Below are 17,919 nucleotides of genomic sequence, written 5' to 3' on the forward strand. Positions count from 1 at the left end.
CAGTCAGAGATAGATGTTACTGCTGTGGCCATAACCTTTATCAGTTACCAATTGTAGATAAGATTATAGCAGTAATGCTCTAGATCAGATGGGAAAACTAGATTTTAGACTGAAGTCCTATTCTGGTCTAGTGACTGGCAGCCAGGAATAAGTTCTCTGTTCATGTGTCAGAAGGCAGGATTTAAAATCTGATATCAAGGGGTAAGAGTGGCCTTTCTCTCGCCAGCCTCTTCTATTTAATTTTAGATTAGTGGAACCTTTGGAACTCTTAATTTGTCTACTTGCCCAAAGATAGCTATGCAATGGTTTACAGAGGGAGACAAAAAGAAGGGCATCCTCAAGCGATTCAGAAATCGCTGAGCCTGCCAAGGAACAGCCTTAGGGGATGCTGCAGTCATTGTGCATAGATCACTTAGCAGCAAACAAGTGGAAGGACTGGATTGTTTAGATTAGTGAGTGAAGCAAAGAAGACTGGGAGATTCAAAAGCAGTTAAATCATTCCTGGTAGGAGCAGATGTACTGCCCCGATGTACTTAAGAGAGCCACCTGGAATACCTTCCTACTCAAAGTCTTACTTCCCAAATTTACATAGATAGGGAAACCTAGATGATTTCCCATGTCAATTTGAGGCCCCACATGGCTGCTGGGGAAGTTTTCCCTTGGTTACATGGGGCAGTTTTTACAAGATTTCCCCAAAGAAAAGCATTATGCCATCTGTAGGCCAAAACAGTAGATCTCTGACTACCTTTGTGCTTTCCTCTTGTGCACTGAGGAGTAGAAAGATTTGCCGTGTCGACATATGGGCCCACTGAGAAGTGCGTGAAAAGAGAATCGCTCTGTCCTTGCATAAACAGCACCCTGACTGGGTTAACTTGTTAATTAACAGGATCAAGAAATAGGCCTATGGGGAGTCACTCATTCTGAATATGTTAAATGGAACTGCCAGGCAGAGCTGGGGATGAGCTGGCTCCAGTGTGGCCAAGAGGACTGGAGACTGTAGCTCCCTGCTCTTAATTAAGAGCTTTAAAAAATTAGCAAGGTGCTCAGACTCTCAGGCATAGACAGGTGATCTAGGTTTTGCTTTATCTTGCAGACTCGCAAGTAGTCTGGTCAACTGATTTCCACAACTAGCAGAATATGTGCTCTACATGGAGTTATCCCTGAAAACTATCTGGAACCCAGCTGCTACAAAATGTGGCAACCTGTTCGTTGCTGGGGGCTTGCCAGGATGACCATGTTACTCCCATTCTGAAACTCCTTCTGTGGCTGCCTGTTCATTTCCAGGTCCAATTCAAGGTGCTAGTACTTAGTCCTAAAGCCTTCCATGGCCTGGGGTCTACATACCTGAAGGACTGTCTCTCTGTGCATGTTCCTTTGCAGCAGCAGCTTTCTTCCCAGCAAGGAGTGTTGTCAGCTTCCCAACCTTTATCAAAGGCAAGTTCTGTAACAGTTCAGGCACTTTCAGTGGCTACCCCATGCTTGCAGAGCAACCTCCTACAATAGGTGTGTGTGTGGGGGGGGGGGAGTTTCTACCTTCCTAGCTTTCTGGTGAGGCTATAAAACAATTATGGCAGAAAGCTTTTGTGGCAGTCTAGACAAAAGTGAATGTGAATATCTTGCTAGTGAAGCATAAATTGTTTTTAGTTTGTTGAATTAATGTGGTTTTAGTGTATCTTTAAATTTCTATGATTATACACAATTACTGGATTTTATATTGTTATACACTTTGGGTCCCGAGTTTATTATTAAAATATTTGTATCCTACCTTTCCTTATGGCTCAAAGTTCCTTGAGTTGCTCAGAGAAAGGCAGGCATATACATATTTTAAATGAATAAAACCTCAGATCTGGATTAATGACTAGATCATACAACAGATACTATTTTATTACTATAAACCTCCACAGGATGGCTATGGTTGGTCCCTTAGACTGGTTAAACACTCCTTATATCGTAAGAGCATGTGAGTTAACCCCATTTATCAGCATGTTACCTCACTGAGCAAAAAGAAACACTTTTTTTAAAAAAAATGGCAAGGTGTGCTGCAGTGGAATCACTGTGACTTTGCTGCTAGGGGTGTGTGATCCTGATCTAGTTAAATCCAGCGTTCCCAGATCAATTTAGAGAATCCCAGAGCCATTCCAGGCCCTGGATCAAATCACCTGGGTAAGTCCAGGAAACGTGGCTTCAGCCTCTTTGCTGTTTCCCTGTCTTCTGGGGGGGGGGTCCAAGAGGGGAAGGGGAGTGAGGCAGGGAGGGGGGATGGAGCGACCAATCCATGCAGTTCTCCCTGGTCTCTGCGAGTGACACTGGTTCAGTTAGGCTAAGTTGCAACACTGTCCCTTGCTTCAGTTTGGTTTGGGTGGAATTCTGTTCTGACATGATTCTCTGTTTCGACATGACGTCTGGTTTGATGTTAGTTCTGGGGGGGATTCCATTCCATTGCTTCACTTTGGTTATGTTGGGCTTTTTCTGGGTTGAGCTTGCAGTTGAGAGTGTACCTCTGGACAATGGCTGTCTTGCCCCTGTGTGTTTCTGCCTGAGAGCCAGCTTGGAAATTTTCCCACTATAGGAAACAAAGAGGCAGCTCGTTAAGGGGGCAGTTTGGTTGGGGGAACTTCAGTTTGTTTCTGTTGGGTTTCCTCTTGCATTTGGAAGTGTGGTTTGGCCAGTGGCTGCCTTGGCCCTGTGTGTTTCAGCTTGAGAGCCAGTCTGAAAATTTCCCCACCATAGGAAACAATGGCCCTTTTCGCACGTAGTTTAAAACACCACTTATGAGCATTTGCGGCGATCACAATGGCTTCAGCATCGCACCCCCACATTCCACACTGTCCAAGGCAGTTTCAATTTGGTGTCTTTTATTTTAGACGGGCTTTGAAGCCTCGGTGCAGTTTCAGGCTTTCAGGGCTTTGCAATTCACGTCACACTTTTTTTTACCTTTGAGCAGGCGTAGTAGCGTTGCAATGTTGGAACCCCTCCCCTTGCATTTGCTGATTGGGTTGTTCCATGTCCACTGGAGAGGCAATTGGTGGCAGAGTTCTGGGGGGAAACATGTTCTTTTTGTGCTTGTTCCACTTTTTTTTTTTTTTAAGCCAAGCCAGGAAATGCTGCTGCTGCTGCTGGAGGAGGGAAAAGCAGCCATTTAACCCTTTTAAAGGCAGGAGAAATGAGCAGTAATATTAGGAATCGTTCCTCGTAATCATTGGAGCTTTTTGTGCTCCGCAGAACGAGCCGGGCCACCTCTCCTGGAACCTTCAGGCTCACAGATACAGAAACAATCGTCTACTGACGTTACGCTGCTGTAGTCCCGAACTCAAGCGATCCGCCGGCCTCAGCCTCCCATGTTTAGACTGGGATTACAGGCGCGCGCCACCGCCGAGTTCTGTAGACTGACTTCTGGTTGTGTCGAGTGTTTTTTTACATGGATGTAATGCCCATAAAGGTTGCTGAATTGGCATAGTTCCTGATTTTGAAAACAAAAATAAGAGAATACATGCATACCTGAGAGGAAGGAAGCCAATGGAGAAGCAGCCTTATGACCCTTACCTCTCTTTACTGATAAAAATGGCGGAAAAGGAGTTCAGAAAGCTGAGGATGGTGGGCGTGGTTAATTCCACACAGACCAATCAGCTCCCGCAGAAAAGGAGAGGTGGGAGAAGTAGGGGAGTATAGAGTTCACACTGACAGCAATCACGCCAGACCCTTACTCGGCAGCGGCTTCAAAATAAAATCACAGTATGTCTGCAGGGGGGGACATTGGGGATACCACGGAAAAACATCAGTATTGTGTCCCACGACTGTCTTGCAAGTGTGAAACTCCTGCAAATATGGGAAGCAGAATAGATACTGAAACCCTTTAAAGTCCCAGTGCAAAAAGGGCCAATTAAGAGTGGATGGACTCCTTCAGGGGGGTGTTCAATTTGGCTTTCTCTGAGTCGAATTTGCATTTGGGACTTGGCCTCTGGCCAGTGGCAACCTTGTCTATGTGTGTTTCTGCCTGAGAGCTTGCTTAGAAACGTTTCCCCTACAGAAAACAATGGCGAGTGGCTAGGTACACCTTTGGGAGCCCATAGAACTGGGCCCAGGGTCAAATCTTGAAACGTTGGTGTCTTTAGTAGTAGTAATAGTAATAACATTCGATTTATATACCATCATCCTTCAGGACAACTTAACACCCACTCAGAACAGTTTACAAAGTAGGTTGTTATCCCCACAACAATCATCCTGTGAGGTGAGAAGGGCTGAGAGCTCTGAGAAGCTGTGACTGACCTAAGGTCACCCAACTGGCTTCAAGTGGAGGAGTGGGGAATCAAACCTAGTTCACCAGATTAGAGTCCCACCACTCTTAACCACTAGTCAGGAGTAGGTTACCTGCAAATTTGGTGAAATTTGCTTGGAAAGTGCTGCCCCCTCAATAGCCCCTAGTTTTCCTATGCTTTTGTAGTTGATGCCCTGTGACTCCAGGACAGTAGAATTTGCAAGCTCTTGTATACGTCTTCCTCTAAACAGAGCTGGGCTTTATCATGCATGTTTAACTACTTAGCAGTAAATGGACAAATAGTACCCATTCTTAAACTAATTTCTGATGTACAGCTGTTTTATTTACAAGAAAATTAACACAAATAGCTAGCAGAGCATGTCAAACATTTCCTAGAGCCTGATCAATGATATTGGGGGGGGGGTGAAATCTTTCAAATAATTGGCTAGTCCCCTACAGGAAATGAAACACCATTTTAACCGATGTACTAAAGAGCATTTTAGCAACCTACTGTACTGACAGCATTAAAATGTTTTATTGAGACTACTGTACAAAAGGAAAGAATGCTTCACGTGGAGTGTTGAACATATAGTATTGCCACACTATACAAACAATTGATTAAAAATTGAGAGTCTTAGAAAAGAAATGCATAAGCTTATTTTCAATGGTGCATAAGTAACGTGTATGTGGCTGGAGGACGCCGCATCAACCATCAACTTGCGGCAAGTGTTACATTTAAAAAGTCAGGACAAATATAGAAGAAAGATGTAGCCCTTATGCACTGGTGCTAAAACACAATCTAATTTCCAATTGATTTAGACCTTATCCTCCCCTGTGTTTGACATCAAAGGGACGGGAAGAGGCAGATATCCCATGCTGCAGTTGTCATTTCTGTAACAGCTTCCTGTTTCATTTGCCACTGCATGGAATGCCTTTATGTCCCTGTTGGAAATGTAGTCTATTGTTTTAGTTAATTGACTAAAGACTGCCCAAGGGGCTCTGAACCGGCAGCATGTTTAGTTGGGAGTCCCAAAGCCCTAAAGCAAAGGAAGAAATGTAATAGTCACCTGCTACTTTCCCTGCAAATTTAGTAGTTTCACTTCTTAACTTGGCAAGGGTTCCTGCTTCAGTGTTGAAGCAGGTATATGTGCACCATGTTCCCCTTATGCAGAAAAAGTGAATACAAGTGCTATTTATGTGTGTATATCTTAATCTGTATGGTTCCTCCTTCCTCAAAAATGGGAGAGGTGAGAGAGAACAGGAACAGATCAACCTAAGCATGCATGTATGTGGACCACGTTCCATAAAGACAGATGAAAGGTGTGTGGACTTGCTCATTTACCACACCGCTGAATTCTCCAGATGAGTATGTGAACTTAGTCATTCTGATCTGACCATTTGTAGTTTAGTATTTATCTTGCATTAGAAATATTTTCAACTCTCATGTCAACTAAAGACGACATAGGAGAGAAAAAACATTTTTGAGGGGAAAAGCTTGGTATATAGAAATTCTTAAGCCTGATACCTTAAAAAAAACAGTTTTATTGTGCTAAATATCTTCCAGTATACAGAATTTTGTTTTTATTAAATCAGAATACTGCATTAGGGTATTCAAAGCAGTCTTTTGTTATAACTTTACAGGGCTTTGAAAACATGAAGACTGATGGGAAATTTCTTCACCCCCCCCCCCTTTTGATGGGAAAGCACTTGAAGCTACTAGGTGTGCTTCTCTCTCTCTCCCAGCAGCTAGACCTTCTGTGTCTAACATGTGGACAGCATCACTGTGTTGGTGGGTCAGAAGGCAGTCAAGGTGATTTTTTCCCTTTTCATAGTTGTTGTCCTTTGGCAGTGTTGGCCCAAAAGGGAAAGTCTCATCAAGCACAACAGTAAAATGTGCAGTAATTTTGGCAGTGCTGATGAACACAAATCTAAGAAACTGCTGTGTAGGCGGCAGCATATTTATTTACATGTGAAGATGTACATATATACGTGCAACACATTCTGGACAGGATGACAACTGCTGCATCACTCACAATCCATGTATAACAGTTTGGATTTATTCCACAGCTTTGCAACTCGGATTCATTCTCCACATGCCTAGATCAGAGCCTTGCAGTGCTGCTGATTCCCGCAGTCTGCGCTGAAACTGGTACCTGCTTCATTAGAGATGGAAGTGCAGATTTACCTCTATCCATATATTCATTGACCAATTTTATTGTACATAAATATTACAATATGTGACTTCTATCCAAGGGAGAAAACAGCAGAAGTTAAAAAAATCTTATCCCTTTCTCCTACACCTTCTTTTTGTGATTCCTGTTAAGAAATAAACCGTAGCAAAACTGGTCAAAGGTACACTTATAACACACGATATAGAAAATAAATGCCTATTTACAAAAAAAAAGAAAAAGTTGCAAATTAATTCCTGTTTATAAATTAACTACAAATGCAATTACAAATTCCTATTTACAGTGCGGTTTGACAAACTCCTGTGAACTCCATCCTGGAGATATGTAACGAGACATTCACAGATCATGCAATCAATCACAGGAAGGTTCCTCTCCCGGGCAGGGAAGTTACTAAAACATCCTGCCGAAGATCAATAGCCCCCAGTCCACGGAAAGTTACACTTGAAGTCGTATTGGCCAGCTTATCTAATTAAAGTCCTGCTGATTTCAACTGAAAGAGCGACTGACCTTTTTCTGCAACGGGGCAAATGAGTTTAACGGTGCCTAATGCCCTGTTGGGAAGTTGATCTCACGTCAACAACAGCATTACCACTTTGCTGAATGTTCCGTTTTCACAGTCAGTGCCTGGATTGCTCTACAGCAGCTCACAGGAAGGCTGCATCACACTTTATAACTACTGAATATTTCATTATTTTATTTATACTCTGCCTTTTGTCCCAGTTGGGAACCCAAAGCGGCTTACATGATTGTGATCTCATCCATTTTATTCTCACAACAACCCTGTGAAGTAGGTTAGGCTGAGAGAGGGTGACTGGCCCAAGGTCATTCAGCAAGTTTCCATGACACGGAGTGGATTTGAACCTGGGTCTCCCAAATCCTAGTCGGACACTCTAACCACTATGCCACACTGGACTGACAGATCATATGATTCCTACAAAAATCAAACTTGTAATTCTTCCACAATTCTATCCTTTTATTTTAAGGTTGAAGGGAGAAATTCTGGAAAAATTTTAAGGACACAGTTGAATTCAGAATTTTTTTCCATGTCTGATTTGGTCTCTGGAAGATCTTACATCCTGATCTGAAATTGTCAGTGTTTTCATTATAGGTGTTTTAAGCCTGAAGGATTACCAAGGTGTTATGTAATACAAAGAAGGGCTGCTATTCAATTCCTCCTAATGCCCAGTTACATATGAAACTACTGGTGAAATGCTTTTCAGAGAAGTTACTTAAACCCAAAGCCGATTACATCATCAGTCTCCCTTCCTCCGTTTTATCCTCATAGCAACCACCTTGGCCCTGCCAGTGTTGCCAAGTGGGCCAAAGCAAAGTGTGATGACCAATCCTGTTCAACTAGACATTACATTAGACAATGCTAACCCTGTTCGTTTTGCCAGGCCTACTTAGACTCTGAGGGGTGTCAAACAGCTCTGCTTGGTGGTGAGCTGTAAGGGATCCCTACTTTGAAGTTAGGATTTAGCACGCATGTAACCTAGCCTGTTTTTAGCTCTAAGTGGTGCTTTGCACGGTTAAAAGACTTACAGTCTTTAGGGTGGGTGGCTCTTGCTGGCTCAGAACATTTGTGCCTACTGCTGACCAGCTGGTTACATATTGCCAAATGTTAACAGTTCGAGCCACCTGTTCTGTTTTTGTTTTCCTCTTGTTCTCTACCTGCTTTATGAATGGTAGTTCTAAAAGGAAAGTGGCTGAAGCAGGTATTGGAAAGCTACCAATAAATATTATATAAAATACAAATACATTAAAGATGACATATAAGAGTCGCAGGTGTGAGCAGTATGTGGCAGACATGGTAACTACATGAATAATAGAATGAAAGTTACCTGTAAATTGTGGTGAAATCAACACAGTTAACTGTTAACTGTGTGCGCACTTTAGTCTTGCCTTTTTTTAATGGGACTTGGTTCTAACTAATAATCAATGGCCGTGCTCTGTGGCCATAGGCCAACTAGAAAGACACACATCCAGCTGACTCAGGCCAGATCTAATGGTGTATATGGAAGCCTGCTTTTTCATATGATCTTCCTTGCTGGATAGAGACAAAGGAAAGGGGTAAATGAAATGAATGGACTCTAAAACTACTTTCTAAAAGATGTTGTATCTAAATTAAGACTCAGCAGTGGCTGATTAGCCACCTTAGGTCAAGTGATTATCAGGAATCTATAAATTTTTAACTAGCTTTTATTGAAAAACAATTATTTGTAAAATTTAAAAAGTTTTATTGATTCAAATAATTTTAGCTTATTCCTATTTGCATGCAGTTCCCCTGGGCTGCTTCCACTCCTAATAAATGCACATAGCTGTAACCCTTTTTCACATGCTACAGTTATTAAGTAGCCACCTAGGGCAGCCCAAGAAACCACACAACTGACGAAGTGCCAATCCTAGATTACAGATAAGGCAGGGAAGGGTCTATACGTTTGTTTCCAGGCCCAGCAAACGCCCCATCCTTTCCATGTTCTTCTCAATTGTGGCTTGACATGTGATCTCCTTAGCACATTCCATTGGAAACCAGCCTCTCTCTCCGTCACGCAATCGCTCTCCTTCATACCAACCTGCAAAAATTAATAAAGAACTAAATATGATACACACTGACAGATCAGACCTAACCAGGCAGGCACCTGACCAAAGCTATCAAGGGGGCTCTCAGAACCATATGCCTTTTGGCACGGTGGGAGGCAGCAAGAAGGGGAATGGCAGAAACTTCCCTCTCTCACTCTTGGGCAGGTGGAGCTCACAGTAACAAAGATACTGGTTCAGCTCACTGCAGAGCGAGGGAGGGGGGGGGGTTTCTGCTTACAGAATGCACCAGAAGTTCCTTCCTCCAATTTCTCTGTTCATTAGATTCAACCCCCGTGACATACTGTAGATCTGAATTTAGGTATCTTTAACTAAATTTCTTCTTGCAATTAATTTTCTAGGTTTTCACTGGTAGATCTACATCAGAGTACTGGAATATAATTTTAAGGTTTACCCATAAGGACATACTGATTTTTAAGAATGATTTTTAATTCCTTTATTTACTTTATTCATAATAACCCACCTTTCTCGCTGAGATTCAAGGAGGATTACACAGTGTAAAACAATGCAAATAGAGTAACATGAGACCTCCAAAAAGCAATGAAACAGAACAAAGATCATACAAATTAGTAACAATGCAAAAAAATAAGAGTATCAGACATGACATATCATTACCAATATAAAAATGGAATTATTAAAGTAGAAAACAGCGCAGTAAGATATATACAATGGACAGTGAAACAGACTACAGTCCTGTTCATTTTATAAAGGAATGCCCTCCTGAATCATTCTCTATACTACAGCCCTATTCAGAAAAGAAGCAATGCAGGTATGTCCTAATGAATGTCCTGCAGCCACCTTCCAGACTCAAATCACAACAGCTGGGATCAGATTTTCACTTCCCCCTGTTGTGAGCAATTTATTCCACTTTATTTAAAACATTTAAACCCTGCTGTTGCACTACTAAGCCTTCAAGTCACCTCCAAAACTAGAATGAAACCATTCACAATAAAACTGAAATAAATTTGAACTAAAATCCATCCAACCACACAATCCACTAGAAGAAATAGCAGCAACAATAAATAGAAGAAAAGATCATCTACTGAATGCGCAAGAAAATAACAAAGCTTTGATCTAGGAGACTGAAGCATGGTTGTACAACTGGGGCACCACCACAGAAAATGACTGCTTTCTTTGGCAGCATTTAAACAGCAACTGAGCCCACTCACCGTCATTCACTTTTTGGTAAACCAGAACCACGTCGGCAGCTTGGAGAGAGAGTTCATCTGATTGCTTGGCAGTGTATGATCTCATGACCTCTACTTGGGTCAGTGCTGAGAAGAAAGAATAGTAATTGAGTCTAAGGGATGAATTCACAAATTTGTGAACATATGACAAGCCTATTTGTTCCCAGTTTGCTTTCTGATAATTTGCTGACTTGATTAGGGGGCAACATTCTGTGGTGGGCAATCTGCATCGTCTGCTTCATCCATTCAAAAGCTGCAATTATTACACGGAAAAATAAGCTCACAGGAAAAAAAATTATATTGAATTGTTTTCAATGGGAATGAGGTGTACTTTTCTCCGGATTTAGGGCTTTAGAACAGAGCTTCATCTCCACACCTACCAAGCAGGCACACTTACAGAAGAGGCAGACTGAAAGTACAAATGATCATTTACCAAATAGTAACAATGTGCACGTGACTTTGTAAACCGGTCATCCTCCCATCTCCAACAAAACTGCAAAGGGCAATCTTGAACTGGGCTTGAAATTTTATAGGATGGCTGCCCAAGTCTCATACTCCTTTTATTTGTTTAAATCCTCCTCCGCCAACCACAATTATTAAAAAGAAGAGGCAATAGCTTTATCTAACTGATTGTATTACCGAAAGGATTCTTTATTTGTGATCCTACAAGAATATAGTACTTAATTGTGAGACAAGTTGAACATCCTTCACACAAGTATGCAGACATGATGAACAAGATGCAGATGGAACTGAACGACAAACATTTATTTACAGAAAACAAGGTGTAACACAGTAAAGGTTTAGTGTGGAAGAATTATGGCATGGACAACTGGCTCTCAACAGCATTCCCCAGGAGTTAAAGGTTTTCCCTACTGTGAATTAACCCTGTGAACTGAGCCTTAATTATCAAACACAAACCCCAAGGGAAGATTTAATTCCTTATTTCCCAGACAGGATTCATCAGCATTCAAGGTTCAACTCTAACATTTTTTTAGCACAGCTGACAGGCTTTCTATTCAGGTTCCAGGCAACAATTTTACCTTGCAGAGATCCTGGTCACAGAATTTGTACGCAGAAAACTAGATTTGACAGGCTGTATTCTGGGAGCAGCTGAAAGGAGGGGCTGACTCCCAAGTAGCTTCAACGTGCTGTCTCTTTAAACCCAGATTTTAAAGAGATCCTTACTTACAGTTGGAGCCAGTAAACAAGACATGGTTCAACCAGACGTCAGGTACATCTTTATTGCTCTAAATTTATTCGTAGACAAGCACGTTGAAGCTACCTGGGAGTCAGCCCCTCCTTTCAGCTGCTCCCAGAATAGTGAATTCATGACTTAGCATACTTAGCTCTTTTCAAAACTACAGTACAGACTCTTAACAGGGTACTTGTTAATTTCACTAAGAAAAAGTTTCCCTCCCTAACCTGACCCCCAATCCTAACTAAAAGACAAACTAAAAGCCTGTCTAAGCTTCCGCTGCTATCCACAGCCACCAAATCCCTGTCTGAAGGAAAAAGTATCTCTTCTCCCTCCTTAAGCTGAGGCTGGCTCACCCTCTCCCAACCAGTGGAGTTCCAGGGCTTGTGAGTGGCTGGCAAACGCAGGAATTTGCCTGAGACCTAGATCACTAGGATTGGTATAGCGCTCTGGAGAAGAAGCGGGACTTTGGGGCTGACTGCCACAACTCCAAAGGGCCATTTTGTTTATTTTAATTTATTTATACCTCACTTCCCAAAGGGGCCCCGAAGTGGCCATGCATTTCTGTTTCATGTCAAAGTTCATGTTTTACACATACTTGTCCTATCCATGGAACGTCTATCACTGCTCTGTCCAAGTGCAGTAATCCAGCGAGCACGCTCATTCCTGAAGAAGGAAGAAAGAAAAGTGGTTTTATGCTCCATGGCTCAGATTCTTTGGATGACTAGAATTTAGGTCTTCTTACATTCTATGAATTCACAGTTCCCAGTGGCCCACAAGGGATTGCACAGAATGAACAACTTCCAATCCTGACCCAATTTATACTTCTAAGATAGCAGTTCTTAGGGCTTGAGCAGGTAGCCTCCCATTTCACTGACCCTCAACAGTCAGTCTTCTCAGGTCAATTTTTGCAGGGGGCAAGGGTTTTTTCCCTGTATATCTAAGGTATCTCTTGAGTACGCAAAGCTTTAAAACTTTAAAAACCGCACCCACTAACATAATGCCCTTCACTTTAGTGGGAATGGACCATATCAATATCAAACACAATGTTAAACTCTGCTAATGATTTTATAAAGAGTGTTTTAAGCCCAAATAATAAATCTTCTTTGTTCTCTTTGTTTACTAGAAAATATATGGCTTCCGGTTTCAATTTTTGTGTTTTCCTACTTCTTGGACTGTGCTTAAGTAGCAGAGAGTACAACATTTTGTAGCTAACACTTTATACTGGTAGTTCTATTTGAACAAAACTAAGGCACTTATACCTTATAATTTCATAAATATGCCTCCAAGTATAATTTTATTTGCACTATTCATTAGAAAGTCTGTTCTGAAAGCAGTAAAATAAATTTAGATTTGAAAAGCAAATAAGTATTATGTATATTTTACTCCTCCTGCCCCCCAAAATCTTTGAAAATGTATTAGGTATATAGAGAACCATATTTTGGGAAATATATGCAATAGAAAAGCTCCAGAGCTCCAGATACAGCCAAGTCCATAAAAGCAATACATTGTTAAGAGAACACTTTTGGAAAGAATCAGAGGGAAACTAATAACAGTTGACAGAATGGTCAAAAATAATCTCTCTTCAAACTATTCAAATAAATAGCTAAGGTACAACCATTTTTAAATGAATAGATTTAAGGCTTCAGTTTGTGATTATGTCCTAGCACTGCACAGAGAGCTTATTTCAGTTAAATATATTCTTGAGTGAGACCTTTGTTAAAGGGTTTCTCACATATTCACATGGGTTATGCAAAAGGAAAAATACAGTTCAGGAAAAGGTTATAGTTTCTCTTTAACACCTGAAATCCCAATTACATCTCAAAGATGGTTTATGGCACCTATAAGAAGGCTGAAGGTTCATCTTCAAGATCAAAAGCGGTAGCATGAATCCAGCAAATTGCTCAGAATTGCATTATCATGTCCTACAAAACTTGAGTGCAGAAAAAAAAAAGGAAACGAAAAAAGAAAACCGGAGCAACCAGTCTGAGAAAAATACGACAAGTGACAAAGTGGACTTTTCATCTATGCCTGTTAGGTTATTAGATGTACACCTCAGCACAGGAGATGGACTACCTTAGTAACAAGGCATTTTTGCATCTTTCAAGATGTTGAGAAAGACAGAACAAAGGTTCTCACTCTCATTTACTTATACCATTCTGGCTTAAAAGCAGTAAGCAGTATCAATGGAAATCAAGCATTTCAGACGACATCTGGCAACTTCCTTTCCTCTGAAGGAGTTCTATTGGTCGATTAGATATTTCAAAGAATGGATAGATATAAATTTTTGAAAATGCATCAAGCAGTGCTGAAATGGGCAGGCACAATGTCTACACATACCCGCTCCTGTGAAACTTGCTGCCACCTCCTTTCTGCCCCCTTTTCTGCTGCCACACGTGCACAAAAGCACAGGGTTGGCAACCATCTTGCCAGAATTTCGTGACCCGGAAATTCCCTTTCCCTGCAAAGTTATCCTCTAATGCTACAGCATGCCTCAGCAGGGAAAGGAGAGAAAAAACCTTTTACAAGACTAAAGGAGGAGGGGGTTATCTCATGGCAAAGATCTGCCCCATGCCAGAGCTTAGCTCTGCCCCTTCCCCTCCACATCCTTACAGCCACTCCTAAGATTACCCTTTAATTCAGAGGAAAAAACAGGTTTATTTTTACTCCATGCAGGGGGAAAACCCCTGTGTGAAAGTTCCTACAGATGAACAAAAAGATTTCAGCAAGTGCAGATTATTCTTCAGGAGGACAGCACACATGCTGCAATTGCTTCATAATTTGTAAACAGTGTCTAGGCCTATTGAGGTTCTGTACTCTGTGAGCCTCTTACCAGGGGCACTTGCTAGTTCACAGTAGGAAGTGGACCTGGGCTAGAGTCCTTGCTGCTGTGCCAGGCTGTCATCATGGTAGCCTGAGATGACAAGGGCCTCCCAGTCTTGTGCTTACAATGGGGTTGGATTTAGGTGTTGTTTCTGTGTATGTCCCCTGCTTATTTCCTGTGGATTATGACCTGTCATCATAAAATCTAGGGATTGATGTAGGAAAAAGAAAAGCCATTCTCCCACTTTCCATTATCTGTTCTTCCACTTACGCTCCATGAAGGGTGAGAGTAAGCTTTAAAAACCAAGGCCAGCTTTTCAGGTGGTGATAAAAAAGGAGAAGTCCTCTTTGAGCATCCAAAATGGCTATGCTGAGGATCATGGAACTTTTTCAAACATATGAGTTTAAATGTCAGTGAAGTGACAAAAAATAGAGGTCTCTCTCTCTTTTACACCCCCCCCCTTTTAGTACAACCAGAAAGCATCCACATAATACACACATGACAGGATGTGGGACCAGACCACAGAGCAAAATTATTGTGGGTATTTCTCTTTACTTTCTTCTTAATAGGTAGGTTCTCTTGTCTATCTAAATAGCCTGATATGTCTTCCAGATGTTCAATCTTCTCTAACCTAAAGAATGCAAACCCAAATGATTAAAATAGGCCAAAAATCATTAATTGCTAACTAACCACCTAATGGTAGACTGCAGACTACGGTGGACTAAGGCAGTTGCTAACATCTGGATTTTTGCCTCTGTGAAGATCTCAGCTGATTATCCCAGAGTCTGCTTCTTTCTCTTGAAGGTCACAGGTTGGATACAGGCTAAATTTTCTGCTAACAGAATAAGAGATTTCTACCAATTCCCCCTTCCTGCTTCAGACCCCCAATTTACCTTTCATAACCCCCCTGGAAGTGTCCTGTTCCCCAGGAGCAGCATTTCCAGGTGACCAATGAGCTGCAGTCAGTGTGTGTGAGACAGAAAAGTTGTGTTCTGTTGACGAAAGAGCCTTCCATGACTGGAAAACCCATGAAGTCTTTTGGAATATGAAACACTGGATTCAGACAATCATTTTGAAGAGTTCCTTTAAGGTAATATTTATCCACAGTATCCATGTGGTAAAACATGCTTGCACTAACTCCCCAATATGCTAAAATAGCATTCTGTCATTTTTATCATGTAATGAAAGTGAGTATGATGTAGCTTGTAGACTGCCAGATATGAACTGGGATGACCTGCACTCAAATTTCTGCTCGGTGACGATGCCCACGGAGTGAGTGCAAGCTTATTACTCTCTTTCAGCCTAGACAAATCTCAACATTGCTGGGAGGATTGTGTTAGTCAGCCAGATCCCCTTTCACAAACTGAGTAATACAGGGAAACACATTCCAACACTGTGGTCGTTTCTACACGTCCTAAAAAGAGCACTCCACTCACTGAACGCTGGTGGCTTGCATGGGCTTTTTAAATCACAAAAACGGAAGCAAAACTGCCTGTGTCCATTTTGGAAATGGAGACGTCAGAAATCCCGCAAAAGCTGCCAGCATTCGGTGAGTGAGGCGCTCTTTTTTGGATGTGTGGAAATGGCCTGATTTGAAACAAAAACAAATTATTCAGCCTCGGCTATTCCATGTCACCAAATGCAACTTCACATCAGGAACCAAATTTTCTGCACTCATATTCCAAAAAGGTGTTTTTCTGTCTGTCATGTCATTTTATTAACATCAAGGGGCTACTTGTAGCAAATTCAAATAACTCTAAATTAAATAAACGGAGGTGGCAATATATTTATACTGTAAGCCAAAATACGACTACACTTGGTTGATTTATTACCAAAAGCTGCCTTACAACATTTGGCATGTCTGTGACAAATAAGAGATTGGTACCCATTGTGAAATGGTTCTTGACACACTGAAAATGAGGAATATTTTATCATTTTTAAGTCACTGAGCAGATGACAGTAGAACCTGGGACAATGTATATTCTTCTCCAATGGAGAGATGAAGCCTGGGTGTGAAAAGTAAATTGAGAAAAATGTGTTCTTTACTTACTGAGTTTCAGTTCCCAGCAGAAGTTCAATTTTCTCTCCTGCATAGTTACTTAGGATACTTAATCTGAAGAGGTGATTTGCAGAAGTCTGCCGGGAGTAAAGCATAGTTGTACTGTTTTTTACAGGAGAGGAATTCAGCTCTTCACTGTCACACTGTTCAACTAACAGCTGATCCCTTAAGGAATAGTCTGTGACATTGTAGCTCTCTTCACTGTAAAAAACAAAAGCAGGGAGGAGAGAGAGACAATGGCTTAGAGACAAATCACCACTAAATGCATTGGGAGTCAGTTTGCAACACAGCCAATTTCTAAGAACATTCCATTGCACATAATTATTCAGACATTTTCCTCCTTTCAGCAAAGAAGGGGAAAATACAGAATGTTTACAAAGCATCTGCTTGTCAAAGAGACAAATGAAGTTAATCTTTGAGCCATACAGAATTCCATTCAGTGATGCAGTTTACATGTCTGTGATGTTCTTTTGGTGATGTAAATGCCCTAACTTTGTTCCATTTAAAGGAGGAGATGAAGACTAGTCTGTCAAGCAAAGAACAAATGGCCAATACGGGTTGTTCTGCTATTATTTTATCCATCTTTCTAACACATAAGCATAAATTAATATTTCAAATTAAGTAAGAAGCAGCATTCCTTTCTTAGTTTGCTTTTCCAGGAAGCTAAATCTTCAAACTCCTGTCGTTAAACATGAAACAGTACTCTGTCCGTTAACTGCAACTGCCGCAGGGAAAACAGGGTTAACATACCTGTAACTTATGTTCATCGAGTTCTTCTGTGCTGACACACATGGGGACTGCGCAGGCGCAGGCCAGCCGCCGGAGAATTTTCTAGAGCTTCCATGGCTCCGAAGGGGCCGTTTGTCGCGCGCCTCAGCGACCGTTTTCCCGCCCAAACGGTCACGTGATCCTCCAGCGACCAACGGCCCCTTCCCTCAGTTCTCCCTTGCCGCCGCTTGACCAACACACTTCAGCCGTAACACCTTAAAAACACCAATATCCGTTACAGCCATCACAGTATTGTGCATTGGAGTTCACAGCGGGGTAGGAGGGAGGGTTGTGTGTCAGCACAGAAGAACTCGATGAACATAAGTTACAGGTATGTTAACCCTGTTTTCATCTTCGTTCTTCTGTGCCTCCACACATGGGAGTGTACCAAGCTTCACACAATAAGGAAGGCGGGGGTGAAGTCCAACACAATTTTATTAAGCAAACAAGATCAACAATAAATAGACATGCATATATACATCTATGTAAAAATACTGTGTAAGGACACATAAATACTCAATATTTACATATATACACACCCCCAAGGTACATATATACACACTTCCACTCAAGGGTACCCAACAGGTACGTCAAGGAAGTCAAACCAAAACTCCCTCAGGAAAAGAGGGAGTGTAAGACAGCCTTGGCCACAGATACATCCTGCTCCGCATTGACATCAACGGCGTAATGCCTGACAAAGGTGTCTGCAGAGGACCATGTGGCTGCTTTACAAATGTTAACCAGGGGCACCCCCCTGAGGAGTGCCGAAGAGGATGCTTGGGACCGCGTGGAGTGGGCTCTGACATGAAGCGGGCAAGCCACCCCTGCCAGGGAATAGGCCTTG

General features: G+C 41.8%; 1 protein-coding gene across 2 annotated transcripts in view; it reads right to left on the reverse strand.

Annotated features, from left to right (window-relative positions):
- Positions 1 to 4,780: 4,780 nt before the first annotated feature.
- Positions 4,781 to 17,919, reverse strand: part of ARHGEF26 (Rho guanine nucleotide exchange factor 26) — an 84,925-nt gene continuing 71,786 nt past the window's right edge. For both annotated transcript variants that reach the window (XM_054983093.1, XM_054983092.1), the window contains 4 exons: positions 16,299 to 16,508; positions 12,023 to 12,090; positions 10,212 to 10,316; positions 4,781 to 9,017 (listed from right to left, as the gene is read on the reverse strand). In XM_054983093.1, the coding sequence (XP_054839068.1) occupies positions 8,875 to 9,017; positions 10,212 to 10,316; positions 12,023 to 12,090; positions 16,299 to 16,508 (526 nt within the window). In that variant the 3' untranslated portion in view covers positions 4,781 to 8,874. The remainder of the gene's footprint in view (positions 9,018 to 10,211; positions 10,317 to 12,022; positions 12,091 to 16,298; positions 16,509 to 17,919) is intronic.

Source organism: Eublepharis macularius, chromosome 6 (assembly GCF_028583425.1).
Source record: "Eublepharis macularius isolate TG4126 chromosome 6, MPM_Emac_v1.0, whole genome shotgun sequence".
NCBI lineage: Eukaryota > Metazoa > Chordata > Lepidosauria > Squamata > Eublepharidae > Eublepharis > Eublepharis macularius.